This window comes from Chaetodon trifascialis, chromosome 1 (assembly GCF_039877785.1).
Source record: "Chaetodon trifascialis isolate fChaTrf1 chromosome 1, fChaTrf1.hap1, whole genome shotgun sequence".
In the NCBI taxonomy this organism is placed as follows: Eukaryota; Metazoa; Chordata; class Actinopteri; order Chaetodontiformes; family Chaetodontidae; genus Chaetodon; species Chaetodon trifascialis.
In genome coordinates, this window is record NC_092056.1 from 29,954,544 (window position 1) to 29,978,488 (window position 23,945).

Here is a 23,945-nt window from a genome sequence, read left to right on the forward strand (position 1 = left end):
ACATAAATTCTGCGGCTCATATGATCACGTGTCTTTCGGCGCAGCATCGGCGTCGCCCAAGTAAACCATACCCTCCCAGTGTTGAACACTGACCACGCCTGTCCGATGATGTGCGAACTGACTGCAGACCGTGAAGGCAGCATTAATGTGAGTCACATGACAGGTTAGCCTCTCCGACGGATCTGATACACATCTAATAATAATCATGGTAAGCACTTTTCCAAATAGGTTATTGTTGTATGCATTTGCATCATTCCTTCGGATACGTGCATGTGTTCAGTCTCTGTCAATGAAATCGCAAGTGTCTACGTGAAACTGATCTAAAATCAGACTTGTACGTGAGTGGCGCTATGGCCTAACGCTTCTGAGGCAACGTCAGACAGCGGCTAGCTAGGCTAACAAGCTACCAACTGATTACAGGCGAGTAGTTAGGTGTCTTTCTTCATTTATTCGATTCAGGCTATCTATAAGGCACACTTCATGTCCTGATATTCCACATTATGTTTTGAGCCAGTAGGTACAATTTCTGACATTTCTGGCACAAAACAGGTGACGGTGTGAGAACTAACGCTAGCTGTTGTTAGCATGCTCTTCCGCTTTGCTGTGTCACATTTCACTGAAGCTAAATGTTATGGCCTGAACTCGTCCAGTGCAAACAAGCAGGAAATGTGTCTGTTGTGATATGCCCAGACTGTCAAAAGGTCGGAACATATGTATTTCATACATAATCATGGATATATTTCGAGCGAACATGCCTGCGCCACACGCCAACATTTAGCTAAGTTCAGAGGGGTTGACACCACTCTCCTGGAAGTGTACCAGGGTAGAGAACTTGGGGGACTCAGTTTGGACAATCAGGGTTCAGGTGTCTCAGTGGAACCAGTGACCCTGTTTACTGGGGGCTTCGGCTGAATGTGTCTGTGGTTGTCGTAACGTTAATTACGACAGCTGCTGAAAAGGGGAAGATAGTACGTAGCTGTGGTCGTGAATGCCTCTTTGTGTCGTTTTGCAATTCAGTGTCCAAACAAACCAGATTTGTCTTTGGAGTTTTGTTTGAGGAAACGTGTCACGGATTTACACTCATTCATTTTGAACGTTGCTTGTTGTTACGGATTATGTTGATAACGGGAAGAGAGCACGTTTCTCCATGTCGTGTGTGTTTTCCAGAGCTGATCCACTGTCATGTTGTGTTGCAAATGAAGATTTAATAGCTGTATAATCTGTGTCATATTTACATGCTCTAATGAGCCTGCATAGCTTTAAGGCTACCGTCAGGAATAGTAGATGGATTTTAGAAACAAGTCTGTTAAACAGCTGCTTTGTGTTGGAAAGCAATGAAATACTGATATGGTTGCAGGTGCATGGACAGGTTGATCTGGATGCCTTCTTTACTTAAGAGGTGGTCAGCTGTATGCTCTGGGTTGTTTTATGTTAAGCCTGCAGCGCAATAATGTGGTGATAATGGTGCACTGGAACAGTCTCCTGACTTTCACTCATTTTCCCACAACAGCATGACTCCATTAATCTCTAAAAGGGCTGAATAGTTCCTCCACGTGACATGTTTCCTCAAAGAATAGGTGTATTAAGAGACTTAATCACAGATAGACATTTACAGGAAGAGCAACTCGGTCTCTCCCTGTTTTCATCCATTTTGTAACAACAAGCACTGATCAACACACAGCTGACCCCTCTTCTCACTCCTCAGTTTGATTCCTTTCCTCACCTCCTCTCCTCAAGTCCTAGGAGAGGGATCTCCCACCTCATATATGAGTGGAGAAGGTAAGGAGGTGACAGGAGGACAGAGCGGTGAGCCAGCTTTAAACAAAATGACACCTTCTTGCTTAGGATCATTTTAAAGCAACATCAGATAAATATGACGTTTTGCACAGTTGTGTCATTGGCCTGTTGTTTTATTACAGCCCAACACTGTCTGTAGAGACTTGCTCCCAGCATGGTTTGTATATTCCAGCTGTGTGTGATGCCTCTTATATGTCATGGGTGCCAAAAAGACTTCCTCAAAGGATCCACCTGTGCATCCTCGCTCATAGCTTCTCCATTTAGCCTCCTCTCTCCTTGCTACTCTTTCCTTGAGATGCATGTCAGAAATAGAAACATTCTCCAAATGGCTCGCTGAGATAGTTTCCCAGGTTACAGGCAGGAGGACGGAGGAGAGAGGAGAGGAGGAGACACAAAACAAAGAAATGAGAGGTGCTCTGAGTGTCAGTATTGGTTTCCTCAAACCAAACACCAAAGACAGAATAGGTATGTACTGGCATTGTAATGAAAAAAACAAAAACAAAGAGGTATTAATTAGGGATGTCCCGATCACGTTTTTTGCCCCTGAGTCCGAGTCCAAGTCATTTGATTTTGAGTATGTGCCGATACCGAGTCCCGTTCCGATACTTCTATAAAACATTATGAAACTAACGAAGAGCAAAGAATAAGATCCAGGATGTCCCTTATTTTTATTGATTTTTTTCTTTTTTACCAATGGCTCTTATATTAACATGTAACAATTATGCACAATTGTGCATGCATGCAGTGCAGTGTTTCTATGAGGTAGCTTGAATTACAGTCTCAAGTCAGAACAGAACACAGAAATAAAATAAAATTTTCTTCACATTAGGAATAGTGCAACATTAAGTAAGGGATGATGCACGACGAGGTGTCCATTATCAGAAATGATAAAATAAGTTTTTAAAAGTAAGTTTTTCACAAGAAGCGGCTGAGTGGACTATTTAATATCTCTTGTTGTGACACGTTGCCAAGGTAACCGGCTCTGGCCACAGAACCTGCAGCTCGGTCGGCTGCAGCTGTTATATTAGGCCTAATCAGTGGAGGGAAGTGAGACGATTACTTAACGTTATGTTACGTGATACAAAGTATCATTTCAGAGGGCAAGTGCACCTCTTACCGCTTGTGTGTGTCCTCTACTGTCTTGCCGTTGTGATAAATAAACTGTGAAACAACGTATGTTGATGTATGTTCCGAGTTTTTGTTGCCACGGTTACCAACTAGCATTTGAGCCAGCAATAAGTTAGAACAATCAGGCTATTTGACCAGACCTTTTTTGTCCACAACACTTTTTAACGGACACCCTGCAGCCAATCAGAATCGAGTATTCACCCAGACCATGGTATAAAGACTCAATAGTCTAGTATTAAAACAAATAGCTGCTTAACTTAAAATAGTCATCAAAATATCAAATGCAAACAAATGAGCAAATAAAAGTGACTGTTATCAAGTAGCCTAAGGCCAGCATTGTACTTTTTGGAACTGCACTCCTAACTCGTATTCTCAGTGCAGTGTATTGTAAACTGCAGTGCAGTGTATTGAGGTGTCATAACAAGTTTTTGGTGTTAAAAGCAGCTTTGTCCTTCCCATCTTTCGAGATCCCAAGCTTCAAAACAAACTGCTGCGTGCTGCCGTGCTCCGCGCATGCGCTGTTCAGTGGCACCTGTCACAGACACAGACCCGGCCTGTAAACGCTGGTAGTTAATAAATACTATTTTATTCTCATTTATTTTTAATCGCTAGCCCATATATTGTAAATGTGATTAAAAATAACAATAAATATACATAAATATATATATTATTTATCCGATACCTGATCGGGACCTAACGTCCGATCCGATCGAGTCTGCAGTCATGCGATCGGCCCCGATTTCCTATCGGGACAACCCTACAGTAGTATTCATGAGGACAGCTACTTATCCTCCTCCTGTTCTCAACAGCTGTCATAACTACAATAAGCACAGATGCATTCAGCTAAAAGTCACCGGCCAACCTGACACCTGTTTTACATGGGGCATGGTCACCAGCATATTAAACCCAGTAAGTTTGTATCAGGTGGAGTGTGAAGCATATTTTATTGCTCCTTGAAAAAGAGCCAGATAATATGATGTTGTCGAGGTCCTGCCCCCATTCTGTTTTTGTAATTCAGTCCATTGGAGCAAAGTCAACTTTTAAGAAACAAACTACATGAACACAGTATTTTCCATTTCAAAAGTGGCAATAGCATTGCATTACAGTGCAATGCTGTTTATTGGGGTGTAACAATACAAAAAACTCAGTCCAATAATACCTTGATAAAAAGTCCACAATACGATATTTATTGCGATATTAAAAAGGAAGAAAGAGACATTGAAAAAAATGCCCTTTATTAATAAATGAGCTCAGCTGTGATAGCTGAACGGTTGTGAAAATCAACCAAAGAGACAGCTGGTGACCAATATTCAAACCTGCTGGTGAAGTGAGCTTTTAAGTGTGTATAAAACACTTTATGTGTGTGGACAGTCTGGCCCCTCTCACCACTACACTCATATTTCATGCATTGTCTGTAACGACAGCAATGCCATAATGATTGTTGTTATTCTTCATGTCACTCCAAAAAAGCACTGTAATGTAGCTCTGAGGCTCTCGTGAAGTTCACCCATCTGTGGCTATTCAGATTCATACAGAGCTGCTATCACTGTGACTACAGTGTGGCCTTGATGGAATTTTACACTTTGCCTCCAGTGTGTTTATTAACCTCTAAAATCCATCTCTGTCAACCACAGAAAACGGCCTTATGTCTATGGCTTTATATTCACAGACGTCTCTTGTTAGTTCCTCATGTCTCGGGCAGGGGCAGAGCTACGGGTGGGCATGGGCGGGCATACGCCCGCCCAGATTGACAGCTTGCCCGCCCAGTCAGAAATTCAAATAAAAAAAATTTAAATAAAACGATTTTCACAGTTATGTCCCATATTATTAAAAACTCACTTGTTTGGGTCTCTGGTGCTGCCACACACATACAAAGTGTGAAACAAGACCGTCCGCGCTTTTTTGAGTGAGATACGGATCTCTGTCAGCACCCTGCCTACAGCTTCCACACCAGCTTCCACACAAGCCGTTTGAATTCGGCGCTCGGTGTCTCTCCACCCAGCGCCACCTTCTCACAGATCCGCTGTTAGGTTATCGAAAGCACTGTGTTATGAATCATGTCCAGGCGTTGTTCTGTTATTGGCTGTAAAGAGGAGCACAAATCGCTTCATTGGCTCACAGCCAACAGAAGAGCACCGTGGATTGAATTCATTTTTCAAGGCATGGAGGTGCATGCCATGAACTCTTTTTTTTTTCATTAATAGTAAAGGTGCATAAACTGCGTTCACATGTGTTTCCTCCACTCCAGCCATCCACTTCGTTCGTGTCAGACAAGACGATTTCTCTTCCTTCAAACTCCATTTAAACTGCATGTTTAACAGCCCAGTTTAATAATCATAATAATAATTACACTTTCTACCGTAACACAGTAGTGATGTGTCAGTCGTGTGTCGGTTTGAAGTAAACGATTGGAGCCAGAGAGCGAGCCGCTTTGGGCTTTTTTTTTGTTTTGTTTTCGTATTTTTCTCGACTTTTTTTCGTCCAAGCCGCACGTGATTGGTCAAATACTTGATGTGTGGTGGCTTCAGTGTGTGTGTGCAATAAAGTGTGTGTGTGCAATAAAGTGTGTGCACGCTCATGCGCGCGCGCGCACACGCACCTTATCAATTTTGGCGAAGTGGTGATCAGGCCCGCCCAGACTTAATCCACGCCCGCCCATCTATCACGTTCTGCATCCGCCACTGGTCTCCAAATGCTTCTTTCAGGCTCCTTTTGCCTACCTGAAGCTTTTTGTTCACAGTGTGTTGTTGTGATTAGAGCTTTTCCAGCTTCAATCAAAAACAATGCAGTTTTTAACAAGGAGAGATGGTAAATAACCATCACAGTAGATAGCGTCACAGTCCCACAATGGTATCAAGTCATATTTTTATTGCGTGATTCTGTAAATCATTACATCCCCACTCTTGAATGACTTTGTTGATTTATTCTGCAGAACTATGTGAATATTTGTGTTTCCATTGCCCTGTCTTTACAGCCAACCACACAACAGTCTCCCCAGGATGAACAGGAGAAGCTTCTTGATGAAGCTGTGCAGGCTGTCAAGGTCCAGTCGTTCCAGATGAAGCGCTGCTTGGTAGGATGACTTCAGTTTGTTCTAAAAATCATTATGGTTGTAATGCTAGTTTAAACCACTTCTTCTCTGCGCTGCTCTCTTTACTGCACCCCTTGTGGTGAGCTGACCAGTCCAAAGGAACCCTTTTTCCCCCTTGGAAATGAACATGATCCAGTACACATTTTCAATTCCACACACCACTTTTCTGTAGGGAAGCAGATTCCTCATCATACATTAAACTGCTCAGGAAGAAAATGTCTTCTTTTAGATCATATTTAATTTAATTCCCCTTTGAGATAGCTGGTAGCAGACCACTGAGTCACTGCCCACATGTCAGTGATCAAATAGTGATTCAAATACCTTGATGAAGTGACACAAAATTCTGATTCAATCTGATTCCCAGGATGCCTTTGAGAAGCAGCATTTGCTCATATTATTAATGTACTAGCAACTGTTGGTACTCACCACCAGCTCCTGGACCTCTTACTCCAAATCTCTCTGTCAAAACATTGTTTAGTATTGGGCTCAGACTTTGGGAAGGCCATTCACATATACAGCCCTAAAAGCTTGGTGAGTGATAGGCTGCTATTCATTGTGAATGAGACCTGGCATTGCTGCCCGGTGCTGCTTGGTGAGCTAAAAGATTGAAAAGGCGCTCAGAGGCACTACAGGGAAAAGCTGAGAAAGGCTTAACTTTATGCAAATGTCCTTGGATGCAATGAAAGCCACAAGCTGCAATACTCCAGTGTCAGGGTTGTCAGACTCTCTAATACCCAAGCCAGACGTTGCTGAATATCCAGTCCTAAACCACCATGCTGTCATAACTTTGGTGAAATCTATTGACCACCTACCATGAGACTTACTTACATGACCAGGGAGAGTTAACACGTATTAGTGAATCAACAAACACAAATATGAACCATGAATGGATTGCATTGTTCACTGCAATCAGAAATTCAGAGACCTGGACACAAAAATGCAATGACTATAGTGTATCATTATATAAAAAAAAAAAACATTCAAGTTTTTGAAAGGATGAGGAATATATGAGGAAAAGTTTATTGTAAGAATGCTGTTCATCTCTTCAGTAGAGGTCCACAGACTTACATGCCAAAGAGCAGTGAGGCTGTTCTGGAGGCTCATGGTGGAACAGGGCCTTGGTCAGAGTTCCAGGCAAGCTGAGGTCATACTGAACAGTGGAGTGAAAATATTGCTTACCACTGATTGGTCAGAGAGAATTGCCGCTAGAATTGTCTATTGTGTAATATGGAAATCCTGTGCACTGATGGTGAACACCATGTTTATATTCACTTGACCCAGTTTTTAAGAGTGGGCAGCCCACAACACATGTCATGGTCAATTGACAAAGTGCAGACATTCCTCTGTTTTGGTTGCCATTGAAAGGATCTATTGAAAAAAGGGGTTTTCTCCATTGTTATGGCTGGTTTGTGCCATGTTGAAGATGATGTCACAGCGATTTCACCGTGCCTCGCTATGATCAGCTGAAGAATACCGCCTGCCTACATTGCTAGCTGCAGGTGAAAATGAAATCAAGAGGAGTACCTGGTATGAAAAGGGTTTTGAGGCGAGTTGAGCTGTACCATGCAGTGGAAACATGACATAAGATACTTTCTGTGTGTTTTTAAATTTCAGTTGAACTTTCATACATAAAGGGTTGCCCTTACATTTAAACCAGTGTATAACTTATGCACAGTGCATGTGATGTAACTGGTATTAAGTTTTCTAATTTCTTGATATGTTGAAATGTTTTGGTTGTGATTATTTTGCATGTTCATAGCTTTATTATGTTATATGGTCTGCAGGACAAGAACAAGCTGATGGATGCTTTGAAGCATGCGTCTAACATGCTGGGTGAGCTGAGGACCTCCATGCTTTCTCCAAAGAGCTACTATGAACTCTGTATCCTTTCCAGATGTAGGTTAGATGTTGAGTATTGGATGGAGATGGCACAAAGACACAAACAAGGCTATGTAATAATATATTGTTTTTCTTAGCTTTGCCATATTGACGTTTGTAACTGTGGACTGCTAAATGTTGTTGTTGACTGTCTAATAACTAGTCCTGTCAATAAGAACATCTGACAAAAAAGGTGGACATCAAGTTTTTGTTGACAGTGAGCTCACTTTTAAGCCAGTTAAGGTGAGATTAATGCACTTGCTGATGAGATTAGATTCAGCTTTATTGTCCTCGTCAGTGCAACACAGAGACAACGAAATGCAGTTGTGGAGATCATGGAGTAAGAACCATCAGGTATGACAGACACATGACTTTGGATGACTGAATGTTTCTCTGTTAACCTTCCATCCCAACCCCTGTCAACCCATCAGCACCAACATGGATTCTAGCACCATTTGCCAGTAAAGTGCTCAGTGTCAAGCAGTCTTGACTGTCCTTCATAACTCCTGGATTACCTTTAGAAACTACTGGAAAACGTCAACCCTGATTGGAACACTTTATAAAAAGTAAATAGAAACAGAATACAGTCATTTACAAACCAGCTGTGTTTACCAACAATGGTTTTACGAAGTGTTCCTGAGCCCATGTGCTAACATCCTGTATACAGTCATGTGTTCACAAAGTGTTGAGCCTCTCTCCATCCTCACTTGAGAATGACTGAGCCTTTCGAGAAAAAGTCTAAGTCTACTTCTGTTACTAATGAACCTGTTTACCTGTGGAATGTTTCAAGCAGGTGTTTTATGCCTTCACGGTGGCAACAGCTGTGGCCAGAGGCATTAAACTTTTTCGGGTTATTTGTCTTCAATTGTCGTATTTCAAATCTGTCTCATGTTTGTGAATGCTATATCTCAGGAACACTTTGGGAGAATGTCTTCAAATTTGGCACAGATTTCGACATGGACTCAAGGATGAAGGGGTTAGATTTTGGTGGTCAAAGGTCACTGTGACCCCACACAACATATTTTTGGCCATAGCTAATAATTCATGCATTAATTATGACAAAATGTCACACAAATGTCTCACAGTAGAGGAGATTGTGACCATATTTCACAATTAATCAGACACTGAGTTGGTACCACTAATCTTGGGTGTCCACCCTGAAACTGTGCTGATTGTATAGGTTATCTGTGCTGCCGTGGTAAAAATGTGTGTGAAGCATCCACATTTAAAATTGCAGCTTCTTTGCAGCAATGGCCACATTCAGATAAATGCAACATGGTTGGTTATATTTGGTACGTGAGCTCACACAGCTCTCAGATCTTAAGTGATTGTGCATTGAGTTCTGAGTGCTGCTCAAACCTGGGTGTCCTATGCACTGCTGTGCCTGAACACATCCTTGGTAGACACTTGATGGAGGACTGAAACTGAAGCTGCTGCGTGGGTTTGCACTGGTCCCTAACAGTCTCTTCAGATATGGCCATCTCTGATGAACTCCATTACCTAGAAGTGTATCTGACTGATGAGTTTGCCAAAGGACGCAAGGTTGCAGACCTCTATGAGCTGGTCCAGTATGCAGGCAACATCATCCCCAGACTGTGAGTATCACCTTCACTGAACTTTCATCAGATGTGAAGCGGCTTCAAAAAGTATTCAGACCCAATTTTCCTTTGAAGATATGTTTTACTTTCACCTATCTGCAAGTCATTCATTTAAAAAAAAATGTTGTAAATCAGGTATGTATGTACCTGATTGTAAAATGTAAAAACCTTTGAGCACCAACGTTACTGTTCTGTAAGTGTTCTGATGGTAATGTTTAAGTGCTGACTCAGTGGCAGTTGGTTAATTTTTCACTGTCATTGTTTAGCTTGGTGCTCTAAGCTTTGACTGTAGGAGGCTGTTACATTTAAAACAACTTAAAGTCAGACAAATAAAAATGTAAACAGTGAAACCAGAGGAGAAAAAACAATATCCAACAAGTCAGGTTGTTTGATTTCTTACCAAGCAAAGGATCCTCTAGAAAACAGAACAGAGCTTTGATTTAAAAAAAAAAAAAAAAAAAAAAAAAAAATCTGTCTACTTTTTTCACTTGGTTGTCATTAGTGACACACAAACATGACTCTTACAGTACGGGCCTGCTCCTCCAGGTGTGTGTGTGTGTGTGTGTGCACGGTGTATTAGGACTATGATCTCCTCCTCAGCACTGGTTTGCCTCATCTTATCCTCTGTCCTCCCCCTGGAACTGTTCTTGGCCTCCTTCAATTTCCTCTTTAGCTCCCTGTGGACTGCCTGCAGCTCCTCTCTGTCTCTTGGCATGGACGCTCTTGTCCTCCTGTGGGGATGTCTTTGTTTGTCCATGATTTGTTGAAAACAACTGACCTTTTTGGTTTGTTGTCACAACACTGTATGTTGTACCAGGTGCATTAACTTGTTGTCCAGTCCACTGAGTGGGGCGGGCCAGAGGAGCTGTATGCCCCCCTTCATGATGGCATTTATGAGCTCCATACCAGACTCTTTTACTCCCGTGTTGCACAATCCACATACAGTAGTAGCACATTTCCACAGCGGATTGACTGCAGCTCCCCCCTGGGGTTACTGTAGTAAACACACAGTATCCTTCAGCTCTGCTTCAACCTCATAAAATCCAGTGTGCCGCTCTCTTTTCTGCTTTCAGGACTCACAGAGACTCCTCATCAGTCTATATGTGTGCAGTGAGGAGTGAATTCTCCTGCTCTATTTTATGCATACAGGTGCTGGGCTGGATAGATAATCACAATCTCTTATACAGGATTTCTAATAGTTGATAGTGATCTATGACAACATGCATCCAGTGCCAGATGTCGTGGAAATGTTAAATATGACTTACAGTTAAGAAGACAACTTCTTTGTGATCCATCATTTCACATGTTTCTGTCACTCAGCTGCTGTCATTGATCTGCATTTATGCTGACTTTATAAACGATCATGAAGTTTAGGATAGATTTGATCAGCAGTGTCTGCTGGTTAACGTATGGTGAAAATGAGCTGTGGCCAAATCCACTTCTTTTCCCTCCATTTTCTGACAACAGAAACAGAAAAACATGGAAATGAGAAAAACTGTATCCTGAATTCTGTTGTATTAAAACTCAATATGTCACAGAGAGCAGGACTTAATGGAAGTTTAACAGGCAATCTTCTGTTTTTAACTTCCTCTAGAAGCACTCATTTAAGTCTTGACACAGCTGTTCACACAGCTCATTAACTGTATTTGTGTTGATTTGTTAGAGGAGATCATGATTATAATATAATATTTTGATATCCACATCCGTGACTTGCATGATTTTTGAGCTGCAATTAAATCACGGGGCAGTTCCTCCTTTGTGTCGTTATCAACAACACAAACAGAATCATTTTTGACAGAACAACTACATTGTGAGTAAAGCAAAGAAGCAAAGGTCATCACAGACAGCAGGGGGACAGAATGGAGGTTGACAAGCTAATCTTCTTTAGAGAAGCGAGGTCCTGCTGCTGTTGGATTATCATCTGAAATAGAGTCAACTTCAAACCTGCCTCACATGCAGTATGCCGCCTGCACTCCAGTTAAGTTCAGCATGCTGCCATGATGTCACACATCGCACTGATTTTTGTTGGGGTTCGTATTTTCAAAGTGTTGGCAAACATGACCATGTTATCAGACCAAGCCTCTTTGCTTTGCCCCTCTCTCCGCAGCTACCTGCTAATCACAGTGGGTGTGGTGTACGTTCGCTCCTTCCCCCAGTCTCGAAAGGACATTCTGAAGGACCTGGTCGAGATGTGTCGTGGCGTCCAGCACCCGCTCAGGGGCCTCTTCCTCAGAAACTACCTGTTGCAGTGCACCCGCAACATACTGCCAGATGATGGAGAGCAGTCAGAGTGAGCTAGTCAAACGTTTTCTCTTTGTGTCTGTCTTCCACTGAACGTTCCCACAGCACCCTATTCTGCAACATAGACAGATTGTTATGGAATTCTAATAGACTACTACCATCAGGATTCACTTGGCACTGGCATGTGCCGTGACACATTTTCTAATTTTTACAGCATTTCATCTGGAGAATCTAAACAGTTTGTGAATCAGTTTTGGTAGCATTTATTCTTTACTCGGATCCCCATTAGCTACCTTTGGCAGACTCGCAACCAAAACCTGTGGATTTGAAAGAATCTGTTTGGCAAGATGGGTCAGTGGAAGTAATAGGTACAGAAGGTTATGGAATTGGTCCTGTAGATCGCCTCAGCTGGCAGCCGCAACATGGCCTGCAATGTTGTCCTTGTGGTTCAAAGAACGTCCACTAAAAGTGTTTGTTTTTGTCGCTGACAGCTTCAGATTATTCAGAACGTCTAACAACATAATGAAAGGATCCCTGCAGAAACAGATCTGTGTGTTTAAACAGAATCAGCTGTTATATCGCTCTGCTGTGTTCTGCCGTCAGCAGAACGTAGGAGCTGCTCATCTACCTGCCATGTTTGTTTGTGTTGTTGTTGTGTGACTCTGGCCTAGTGAGGATAAAATAGAGATTGAGATTGATATCAAGCGTCTCATTTCACTTTTGTAGAGAAAAGCAATTTTCCTTTAAATATTCCTTTAAAAGATTCCTTTACAGTTTGGATTTCCTTGTTTGACAGACATACATGTCACAGTGTGTAATTGTGTTTGTAACTCAGGCTTTGGATATTTTGACATGGATCTCTGTTCTAAACTTGTAGCTTTTACTCCACAGGGGATCTGAGGAAATGACCGGAGACATCAACGACTCCATCGACTTTGTCCTTCTCAACTTTGCGGAAATGAACAAGTTATGGGTTCGAATGCAGCATCAGGGTCACAGCCGAGACCGAGAGAAGAGAGAAAAGGAACGACAAGAACTTCGGATTCTGGTGGGCACCAACCTGGTTCGCCTCAGCCAGCTGGAGGGAGTCAACGTGGACAAGTACAAACAGGTGTGTGTTTGTGTCTGTCTGCTGTGTCCAGTTCGATTCATTTTTGTCTGCAGTGATTTAACTTGGGTTAACTCTCATTTCCTCTAATGGTTTAGTAAAATTTGAATTTAACTTCATTGTGATTTATTTGATTTTATAGCGACTTGCAATTCATATTAAAATCAATGTTAGGAGAAAGCCTAAAGTTGCAAAGTATAGCTTGCACACACCTTATGTGTCACTGCATCAGCACACTGTAATGTTTGGGTGTTTCCTTCATGCATTCTATTGCAAAATATTTCGTGTCTGACATGAAAAAACTGCTTGACAAAAGTATGTGATTGGTCAGGGCAGCAGTAAGTCTGTTGGACTGAGTGTGCTCAGCTTTACTCTGCCGAGAAGCTGCTGAGCTGAAAGGGCTGGCAGGAGGTGCATTCCAGTCGCCACCTCTGCACAGGCCGCTCACTGACGATCACCGATCTGACACCAAATCCACACACAGTAACTACAAACAAGCGTGCAAAACAAAGCAGCCCAAGAGCCACGATGCATAAAAATACCCTGCACATGCTGCTTCAGTCAAGTTTTCACATTATTGACAGAGTGGAACACACACATTTAACATTACAAATGACAGTTTGATTCATTCTTCACCACATCAGAAATACTGATACGTGTTTATTCGAGACCTCTTCAAATGAGAAATTTTGTTGCTTCCAGTGGAGCTAAGATGTCTCTTAGGAGAATGCATTTGCAGTGCGTCTTGTCTTATTCAAACCTGCATAACCTGTTGAATCATTCACATTATGCTGCATTAGAGTGCATCGTTCTGTTTGTGCTTTTGTTAGCTGTTTGAGTAATTTGGCGACAGTCTGGTGAAAGTTTTCCTCTTTGTTCCTCTCCACAGATCGTTCTTGCTGGAGTGCTGGAGCAGGTTGTGAACTGCAGAGACTCGTTGGCTCAGGAGTATCTAATGGAGTGCATCATTCAGGTAGAAAGCTGGGATGCATCCATTCAGTGTGTTCAGTAGCGACCTTATTATCTGTATTTGGCCATTACCAGACCAGTCCACATTAGATACAGTTTCTTCGTCAAAGTTACAATAAAATTCACAATTTTTGACACTTATTCAGTCAGTCACAGCAGCCCGCTGACTCGCTTCTCGGTGCCACATCAGTCTTTGGCTTTATTTTACATAGAACTAATCCTAAATGATTCCATGGAAGATGGTAATCAGATTTTTCATTTTGGAATAATAGAGCACTAGTATCTGATCAATACTCAATGCAAGTGTTTTTTTTTGTTGTTGTTTTTGTAAAATGGTATGCTGGCCAGCCCTTGAATCCAGAACAGTGCCAGAATGTGTTGAACAAGGTCCGTTGCTTCACAGACACACTCCTGACCTCAATGTGTCTTTGTCCGTTAAGGTTTTCCCAGATGAGTTCCACCTTCAGACCCTGAACCCTTTCCTACGTTCCTGTGCTGAGCTCCATCAACACGTAAATGTCAAGAACATCATCATTGCCCTCATTGACAGGTACAGTTTGAAACACTGTCAGTTAATACAGCTAATGGAAATAGAAATCAGTTGCTTGGAAATAATGTTTTGGTTTGACATTTTTCTGTTTTAGCAACGTCATTATTTGCGTACATGACTTTTGAAAAAGCCAGATTAACCAACGTAGAGCAGGTCAGCAAGTGTTAATTTGAATTGTTGGAGTCCTAAATTTACCCAGAGAATTATTTTCCTTGTAATACAATCCAGTACAGTGGCCATGCAATATACACTAACTTGCGAAAACACTGACTTGGTGAAGCACAATGTGTAATGTTCAGTCTTTGAAACTGCTCCCCTTTAAAAACAAAAAAAAACACAGGCGCACGCACACACACACACACACACACACACACACACACACACACACACAAACACACACAGCTTTTTTAACATGAGGTCATCGGAACAAGTTAAGTCTTAAACTTGTAGAGATCGTAAATCGTAGTGATATTTTCAAGAGTGTGTGTGTGTGTGTGTCTGTCTGTCTGTCTGTCTGTCTGTCTGTCTGTCTGTGTGTTACAGAATAACTGGATCTTGTCTGTAAAAAGGAGATGAACTTCTGTTGCATCTTTAGGAAATGTCAAGTGACACTTTGTGTTTTGTTTTTTCAGACTTGCACTGTTTGCTCATCGAGAAGACGGCCCAGGCATTCCAGCTGAGATCAAACTGTTCGACATCTTCTCTCAGCAAGTGGCCACTGTGATTCAGGTAAGTTACACTGGGTTCACGCGGTCTGATAGTCTGCACACAGTCAGAATGCTGTTTAAAGTCCCGTCCAGGCTGGATTTATTTCTGAAGCTCAGGTGCAGTGACTTTAATGCCATGAGCTGATCAGTCATTTGAATCCCATCAGGAGTGCATATAGAATTTTCACTTTGTTGTATTCTGTCACTCACTTTTTCTATAAGTCACTGACGACTGGACCTGGTATGATTGCAGTAACACTTCTTACATGTTTAATGTATGAATTGAACACAGTCACTTAAATTTGAATCAGCTGTACTTACCAAGTATGTTTAAGTGCTGAAATGAGTATGACATTGCATTATAACTTCCTTATACGCAAAGCCAATGCGGGTAAAAAGGCAGTAAGAATTCTTTTTTAAACACACGTTTAACGAGTATAAACTTACAAAATCCATGTTTTCAGCAGCTAGGGTTGAGGTGTCACATCACAGATATCGACTGTCTGATGTTGCAGAGGCATTTGGTTAAAGTAAAGTGAAGAGGAAACAGACTTCAGACTTGCTTTATTCCACATCAGCAAAACTCTGCAATAGCATTTTTTGATCTCACTGAAATTTCAAACACTGATTAACCTCTTGAATAGCGTTAGCTAGCCAATTTATTGTAGTTGGGGAGCTTTCATGAGATCTCTCATCTTGAATGAACTTAACAGAAATGTTCTGTGGTGATGAGATTCATCATCCCGTCTGAACGGGCTGTCCCTTCCAAACTGTGATGACTTGAAGCCTCAGACAAACGTTGCTCGTGTTCTCACTATGGTTCCTCCTTCAGTCTCGACAGGACATGCCATCAGAGGACGTGGTATCTCTTCAAGTCTCTCTCATCAATTTGGCCATGAAATGCTACCCTGATCGTGTGGACTATGTAGATAAGGTCCTGGAGGGCACTGTGGAGATATTCAACAAGCTCAACTTGGAACAGTAAGTCCTCTGAGTCTCCAAGACACACTGCAGTGTAAGAAATACAGTGGATTTGGTCTGTGCTGAGCTGTCATGACAAGCCTGCAGCATTTATTGTTGTGTTCATGGGAGTGAGCCTAAGCAGTTACTGGAGATTTGGCCTTCATTCAGCATTTTTCAGTAATCCCTCCAAGCTGTCAGGCCTAAGAAATGTCAGACAGTAGTGTTGCGGTATGTAAGCTAGCGGTTACTCTAAAACATAAAAGTAACCCTCAGCTTTGAGGACTTGACATTTTCAAAACAACACTAGAAAGGAGGCGAGATACAGATTCAGTCCTCAATGGAAACGTCAGCTTGTCTTGGGCGCCCAAGAGTAAAACAAGATGTATGTGATCACATACCGGATAGACCAGGAACAGTAATCGGTTTTTAAATGTACTCTTTTCCTCCTTACTTTCACTTACTTGTCACACTTTCCCTCCTGTAGCATAGCGACCAGCAGCGCGGTGTCAAAGGAACTTACCCGGCTTTTGAAGATCCCAGTGGATACCTACAACAACATCCTGACGGTGCTGCAGCTCAAGCACTTCCCACCGCTCTTTGAGTACTTTGACTACGAGTCACGCAAGAGCATGAGCTGCTATGTGCTGAGCAACACGCTGGACTACAACACCACCATCGTGGCACAGGAACAGGTCAGATCCTTAGCTTCCCCTGAAGCACGCAGACATTTTTTAACGAAAGTAATGGTGCGTGTGCATCAACAACGTTGATTTTGGACAATTCTGCAAAATCCTGATTCCTCTCACTGCTAACACTTTTAAACAGTCAGTGTTCATTTACAGTATATAAGCCGAGCAATTACAGAGCTGCTAAGGTGACTAAGGTTAGGCCAGGAAAACACTCAGTTGAGGCTCTGGAAAGATCATAATTACAGCTGGGAACAAAAGCAACATGAACTATGGGTTTGTGACAGTCATGTAAGACAGCTGTACACCATCTGCCCAGATGGCTGCTGGTCATGTGTCACTCTGAAAAGCTGAAAGCTGCTGAGTCTTTTTTCACCTTTCTTCACTCACTCAGCTAGAAATATGGTAGCAAAGTCGATCAAGTCTCGTTTAGGTGGCATGGTGGTCACACTGTTGCCTCACAGCTAGAAGGTCCTGGGTTTAATTCTCGCCTGGGGCAGTGTGGGCGCTTGGGGCGTGTCTTCCACCAGGGGGTATCCTCCATAAAATATACCCCCACTAAGAACATGCAAGAAGATCACCACCTGCCCAATGGTGACAAAAGGAACTTGGGTCCCCGGGCACTTCTGTCGGCTGGTAGCCCACCGCTCCTGGTCTGCTGTGGAGGGAGGACTTACCAGGATGGGTTAAAAGCAGAGAAATAATTTCAGCTAAGCATGGTGTGTGTAGTTTCGGACTCTGTAATTCAGCATGTTGTGTAGTGATTAATAAAGGATTCTGATTGATTTGATTAAAAAGTCAAACTGCTCCCTCTGTCTGGTTTCTCTAGGTGGACGCCATCTTGAATTTGGTATCCACGCTGATACAGGACCAGCCAGACCAACCAGCTGATGATCCTGACCCTGAAGACTTTGCTGAGGAGCAGAGCCTCGTTGGTCGTTTCATCCATTTGCTCCACTCTGAAGATCCTGATCAGCAGTACCTCGTGGGTCCTGTTCTCAACATTTTGCACCTTCATCTTGTCTACTCATATACAACATATTGTCTTACTGCTGCTGGACTTTATATTACTGCTCAGGAGTTTGGAAAATGTGCTTTATCATTTTTTTTTGTAAGTAGTTGTCTGTGCTTTATCATTTTTTTTTGTAAGTAGTTGTCTGTCCTGGGCCAGTTCAGACTTGATGTGTACTGTGATGGATTCCACACGTTCATTGATTCATGTGTATACTGCACAGCATTCAGTAGAAACCAGTGGCTGCCTTGAAAGCATCAAACTACAGCATGCTTTCAAAAATGTGAACAGATTTAAAGCGCTCATGTTTTTCAGGTGGTTGGCCACAATGTTGTTGCTGTTATCGCTGTTGTTGGTTGCAGTTAACATTGTGATTTGTGTTCAGATTCTGAACACAGCCCGGAAACACTTTGGTGCAGGGGGAAACCAAAGGATCCGCTACACACTCCCTCCTCTGGTGTTTGCTGCCTACCAGCTGGCATTCAGATACAAGGAAAACTCCTCACTGGTGTGCAGACTTTCTTTTTCAACACTGTTCACATGCTACATTTGTAGTTTTGTCAAGCCTGTCATTAAATTATGCTAAATTTGTCTTTCATCAGGATGACAAGTGGGAAAAGAAGTGCCAGAAGATCTTTTCCTTCGCTCACCAGACTATCAGTGCACTTATCAAGGCTGAGCTTGCTGAGCTGCCTCTTCGACTCTTCCTGCAGGGGGCACTGGCTGCAGGCGAGATCGGCTTTGAGAACCACGAGACTGTTGCTTATGAGTTCATGTCACAGGTAGAATGTTTTATAAAGCACTTGCTTTTTTGAATGTCTCAGGCATTATACCTTGTCTGTACAGGCTGTGTAGTGAAAGCAGCACGTCTTAGATCCAGAGCAGTGACCAAAGTACAGGTGTGAAAGCATTCTGAGTTAAGATAATGAACCCTCTGGGCACCTGCGCTGAAGAATGACATCTTGAGGGTCTGTAGTTATTCTGTTCCTGCTGGCCTCATAGATTCATATCAGGAGTTACATTTTGTGAACAGGGGGAAAGCTGCAGGTGCTGTTGCTGTAGAATACCCCCAGAACCACATTACTTACAGCAGGCGATAACAATATGTGGAATTTCAATATTGTTGTTGTTGTCATTTCATTTGCTGTACAATGTAAAAGACAGAGACAGTCTGGCTAGTTAACTGAAGATGTATCAGGGAAACATCTATTTGTGCCCTTGGTATCTTGGAAATAACATGTCAGCACCAGCTCATAGTATGCAGGACTCCTAATGTAAGGCAGTGAATTACTCTTCCTGCACCTACAGAGTGGCAGAGAGTGGCAGTGAGTCAGCCGAGTTTCTCTTACATGAAAAAGAGACATATTATGAACGACACATCGGTGTCCCGGTGGATCCGCTAACATAAACACTCGGGCCTTTAATTTAAACATTCTGTACAAAAATGAATTTGATGTTATTACTTATTGTGATTCCAGAGGAGATAGAGATTTGATTTTCTGATACTGTAATCATACCAAACCTTGAGCTCTCTCCTGTCCACATCCTTTCTCTCATTCATATTCTTCTCTCCCTCCTTGCCCACCTACCATACCTTTCCCATTTCTTACCTTGCTTCTCACTACATCCCCCTCACCAGGCCTTCTCCCTGTATGAGGATGAGATCAGCGACTCCAAAGCCCAGTTGGCGGCCATCACACTGATCATTGGTACCTTTGAGCGAATGCGATGTTTCAGCGAGGAAAACCACGAGCCGCTGAGGACTCAATGTGCACTGGCTGCCTCCAAGCTGCTGAAAAAGCCCGACCAGTGCCGAGCTGTCAGTATCTGTGCCCATCTCTTTTGGTCAGGTCGCAGCACTGACAAAAATGGTGAAGAGGTGTGTTTCAGAGGGGGGTTTTTGCACTTTTTCAAAACCAGTTCAAATTCAAATACATGTATTGTTTTTCTGAAGCATTTTTGGAGTGCCTGATTCTGTCTCCACAGCTGTCATTGCTAACTACTGATGTTACATCTTTAGATCCGTGATGGTAAGCGGGTGATGGAGTGTCTAAAGAAAGCTCTGAAGATTGCCAACCAGTGCATGGACCCATCGCTGCAAGTCCAGCTTTTCATTGAAATCCTCAACAGATACGTCTGCTTCTATGAGAGGGAAAACGATGCGGTAGGCCACCAAAAATGTCAAATTTCAAACTGGTTAAGATGTCTGTCACAGCCAGTGCTATGAGTATCTGTCAGACTGACAGACATTAGACAGGGAAAGCATTGCTGTGGCAGTGATCGTAACATGTAGAGATGCATCCTTGTATTCAAAATGAATCAATTGGGGCTAGATTACACTAAAACTGACATTAAAGCTGCAGGAGGTAACTTGTATAAAAGTATTTTTTGTCATATTGCTAAAACTGTCCCTGTGCCCAGACAGCATGAAACATGTAATCTGTGAAAAAAACAGCTCCATTGGTCCCACCTACTGCTCCTACTGCGATTTGCAAGAATCCACCATGCCCGACACAAAACAACCAATCAGAGCCAGAGGAGTGTCTGAGGGAGTGTCTGACATCTATCAATCACTACTCACACGCTGCGAACCGCCCCCTCCCTCCGCTCATGCTGCCGGCTGCCGCTCAGTCAAACAGCAGCAGGCTAAGTCTGCTCTCTTCTCGATCTTACCTCCTGCAGCTTTCGGGGTCCAATGTGGAGGATTTGGGGGGATCTATTGGCAAGAATGGAATATGATATTCATAGTTATGCTATCATTAGTGTAAAATGCTGTTTTCATTACCTTAAAATGAGCTCTTCATATCTACAAAGAAAGGATGCCCTCTTCACAGAGTCTGCCATGTTTCTACAGTAGCCCAGAACAGACAAACCAAACACTGGCTATAGAGAGTGCGTTTCACATTTTATTGGCTTATCAGAGAGGACGAGGTGAGGGGAATTCAGTTAGGTTAAATCTGCAGCCTCACCACCAGATGCCCCTAAATACTACACACTGGACCTCTATTAGTGCCTTCCTTTAAACGACGATGTGCTTACCAATGCATCCTTGACTGTTTCAAATGCATTTCCTTCCTCATAGACCATAGCAAAGACAGTTTTTTTATATGTATATGTTTAAAAATCAAGCATTGTTTACATCCATGTCTGCTAGCTTGCCGTCTTCTTCACTGTCTGTTGTTGGTGCATTGCAACATTACTGCCACCATCCATCAATCAGCAGAACAGTGTGGCACTGGCAGCAGGAACGTGCATCACATCAACCTGTGCTCGTGTGCATGCATGTGTGTCCTTCTCCATGATAGAAACAAATTGGGGACCCACTTGTAAAAACATTGCTCTGTAGCATCTCTGGCGGATGACAACTTTGTGTAACCTCGCTAAGTCTAAATATGTTCTTTTTTTACATTTAACTTTGTCATTTTGGTGTCACTGTGTGCTGTACTCCTTTGAAACAACACCATTGTTTTTAACTTTCTAAACACACAGACAGTTGCTTCCATATGGTGTGAATCCAGTCCATAAAAGCCATGTAAATATCACACTACAAAGAGGAACTTTAACTCTACATCTCCTCCTCCACCCTCCAGGTGACTGTCCAAGTATTAAACCAGCTGATCCAAAAGATCAGGGAAGATCTTCCCAATCTGGAGGCGAGTGAGGAAACGGAGCAGATCAACAAACACTTCCACAACACACTGGAGCATCTTCGCCTGCAGAGAGAATCCCCCGAGTCTGAGGGCCCTGCCTATGAGGGCCTGGTCCTTTAAAACTATTGCAGGTTGGAAGGATGTGAAGCCCACCCATAGAAATTTCACAATATTATGAATATAGCCGCACACACAAACACAAACACACGCAATCCCATTCTGTAGGCCAGGAATAAAAGTAAATGTCAAGAAGAGCTAAAGGAACTCATTCTTTCATTTTATTATTCATTTTTCTGCATCGTTTCCTCCTCATTGTCCCTCACCAGCAGAATTGTTTTCTGCAGCAGGTTTGAGGTGTTCCAAACAAGTGTGTGCCAGCAACGCTGCACCATTCCTTTATGAAGTCCACTTGACCAATTTGTCTTTAACCTGTATCATTTTATTGTCAATAGTAGACTGTTGTAGGTGTATCCACCGAGCCATCAACCCCTCACTTGTTCACGTCTTTCCATATTAAGAAGTGAATGTATTAGCTGAGTGTACAAAGGCGGCAGAATCTAGTAGTGGTGTTTAAGCTGTTACGCGCGAGCTTGTTTCCAGCCCTGAATAATCAATAGCTCTGCTGTTCTTCAGGATGGCCTAGGATGGGACCACCCAAACTGAAGACCAGACAAATGGAAGCACATGCAAACTTTGGCCTCACAGGAAGTTGTTCCTGTTAAGTGTGAATAAGTGCTGAATGTTTTAGAACAGAGCATCTTTTCATCATGTCAGACGTTGACTGAGGGAACTTAAGTCAGTTCAGTTAGAAATTAATTGTGCAGCATCTTGCATGATCCTCGATCCTTCAGCCATCACCCAAATTCCAAATAACCTCTTAAATCTAGTCATTTGTATGTGTGAACATTGTCATATTTCTGAACAGATCCTATTCTCTCATACATCAGCAGTGCTTCTTTTTAATAACACTGGGTTTGCCTCCATCTGTCGATGGACTCAGTTTCATAAATTAGTTTCTTTCTGGACTTCTCACCAATGGATTGACCTGTTCAGAACCGCAGCATGTGTTTGCATGCTTCAGAGTGCTTGTACCATAGGGCCTGGTTTTCAGTTTACTCTATATGGATCCCACCAACTATAATGTCTTTTGCTTGGTGACACTGTCCTTTGGGATGAATCTGTTGTGGAGGGGGTACAGCAGTCCTCAGGTTTGTATGCTTGTTGACAAGTTGCCATACTGAGTACGTAGTGATGGGCAGGTTTGCTTGTAAGATTTGGGAATTGTTTGCTGCAGTATCTGACACTGTCTTTCTGAGCTACTGTTGTTGATTTGTTGGAGGCAGTATTGACCAATTTCTTTCCCCTTTTCAATCTGTATGTAAACTCACTTGTAAATCAGATAAAGAAAAAAGCAGATTAAATAGCAATTATCATTGTCATTTGCTGAAATAAAATTGAAATTAACAGTACATACTTGCATTTGTTAATTTTACACACGGCATATGAATATAATAAAATCGTATCATTATTAATACACTGAGTGACTGTCATATATTGTGGACTTACGTTATTATCTCATCACTCTTCATGAGTTTCCTGAACTATAGGGCCATGAAACACATGGAGCATATGATTTCAAAAGTTCCCAACCACAATATTGCAGAAAAAGATTTGTTTTGTTGTTTTTTTTTTTGGGGGGGGGGTGTCTCAAATTACTAATATATGATTCGATTCTTGAGCATAATCTGGACATGACTGGCTAAAACCAGATTGTTTCTTGACGTTAACTGAAGCTAGCCCACCTGATTATAATAATGTCCAAGCAGCATGACCTATTTAAGTGTGTTGCCTTAATGTCTGTTTTAACCTGACCTCCAGGCAGAGAGATGGATTTCCATGGTATGAGAGTGTATTGAGTGTAACTGCAACTGCATTTCTCTTACTTAATCTCAAATGAACACAAACCGACAAGACATTTTTTTTGACACTGTAGCTTAACTTTGTAAAAAGCAGCCGTCTGTCAGCTGCTCAGATTTATCGCTCTTGATTTCCTAAGTAAAACAGATGGGATTAGATACTACATGACGTCCTCATCTCCAGCTACATCTGGAAAAGCGGTTGTGTAACATTCATATGATGCGAGGCATCTGCTCTCAGGTCTTAAACATCACTCTTGTGACGTCTAAACTGGTTTTAGCTTTGAAAACCAACTTTCTGTCTCCTGGACCCCTTTCAGCTGAATTTTTTTAAAGATCTCTGGCCACCTCTGGGGCCTACAATGCTGAATATTGCTCATTTGTCACTTGCAATTGGTTTTGTCAAGCCACACCTTGATATGGGGTCTCTAAATAATTATCAGCCAGTCTTTAACCTTCCATTCTTTTCAAAGTACTAGAGTTGTGTCTCAGCAACTTTCATGTTCAGTGTGGCTTTTGATAACACTGAACACTGTCTGGTTGGCCTGGTTCTTGTGTGATTAAAATCTCACCATCCAAAACTGAAAATGATGCTACATCACTGTATTCTGATGTGAAATGTGGAGTGCCTCAGGGCTCTGTTTGTCCTCT

At 42.3% G+C, this 23,945-nt stretch overlaps 1 protein-coding gene across 1 annotated transcript; it reads left to right on the forward strand.

Moving 5' to 3' along the window:
• Positions 1–22,912, forward strand: vps35 (VPS35 retromer complex component). Its single transcript, XM_070958844.1, has 17 exons — positions 1–208; positions 5,900–5,998; positions 7,801–7,897; positions 9,366–9,489; positions 11,600–11,782; positions 12,625–12,844; positions 13,731–13,814; positions 14,251–14,360; positions 14,993–15,089; positions 15,900–16,048; positions 16,515–16,722; positions 17,546–17,701; positions 18,114–18,236; positions 18,331–18,510; positions 19,368–19,607; positions 19,749–19,892; positions 21,319–22,912. The coding sequence occupies exons 1-17, from the start codon at positions 206–208 to the stop codon at positions 21,496–21,498; spliced, it is 2,397 nt and encodes a 798-aa protein (XP_070814945.1). The 5' UTR covers positions 1–205; the 3' UTR covers positions 21,499–22,912.
• Positions 22,913–23,945: the final 1,033 nt, after the last annotated feature.

Excerpts from the sequence above, each read along its gene's own strand:
- vps35 (XM_070958844.1), top strand. Across the intron at positions 11,783-12,624 it reads GATGATGGAGAGCAGTCAGA|GGGATCTGAGGAAATGACCG; the intron begins GTGAGCTAGTCA and ends TTTACTCCACAG. Across the intron at positions 17,702-18,113 it reads ATCCTGATCAGCAGTACCTC|ATTCTGAACACAGCCCGGAA; the intron begins GTGGGTCCTGTT and ends ATTTGTGTTCAG.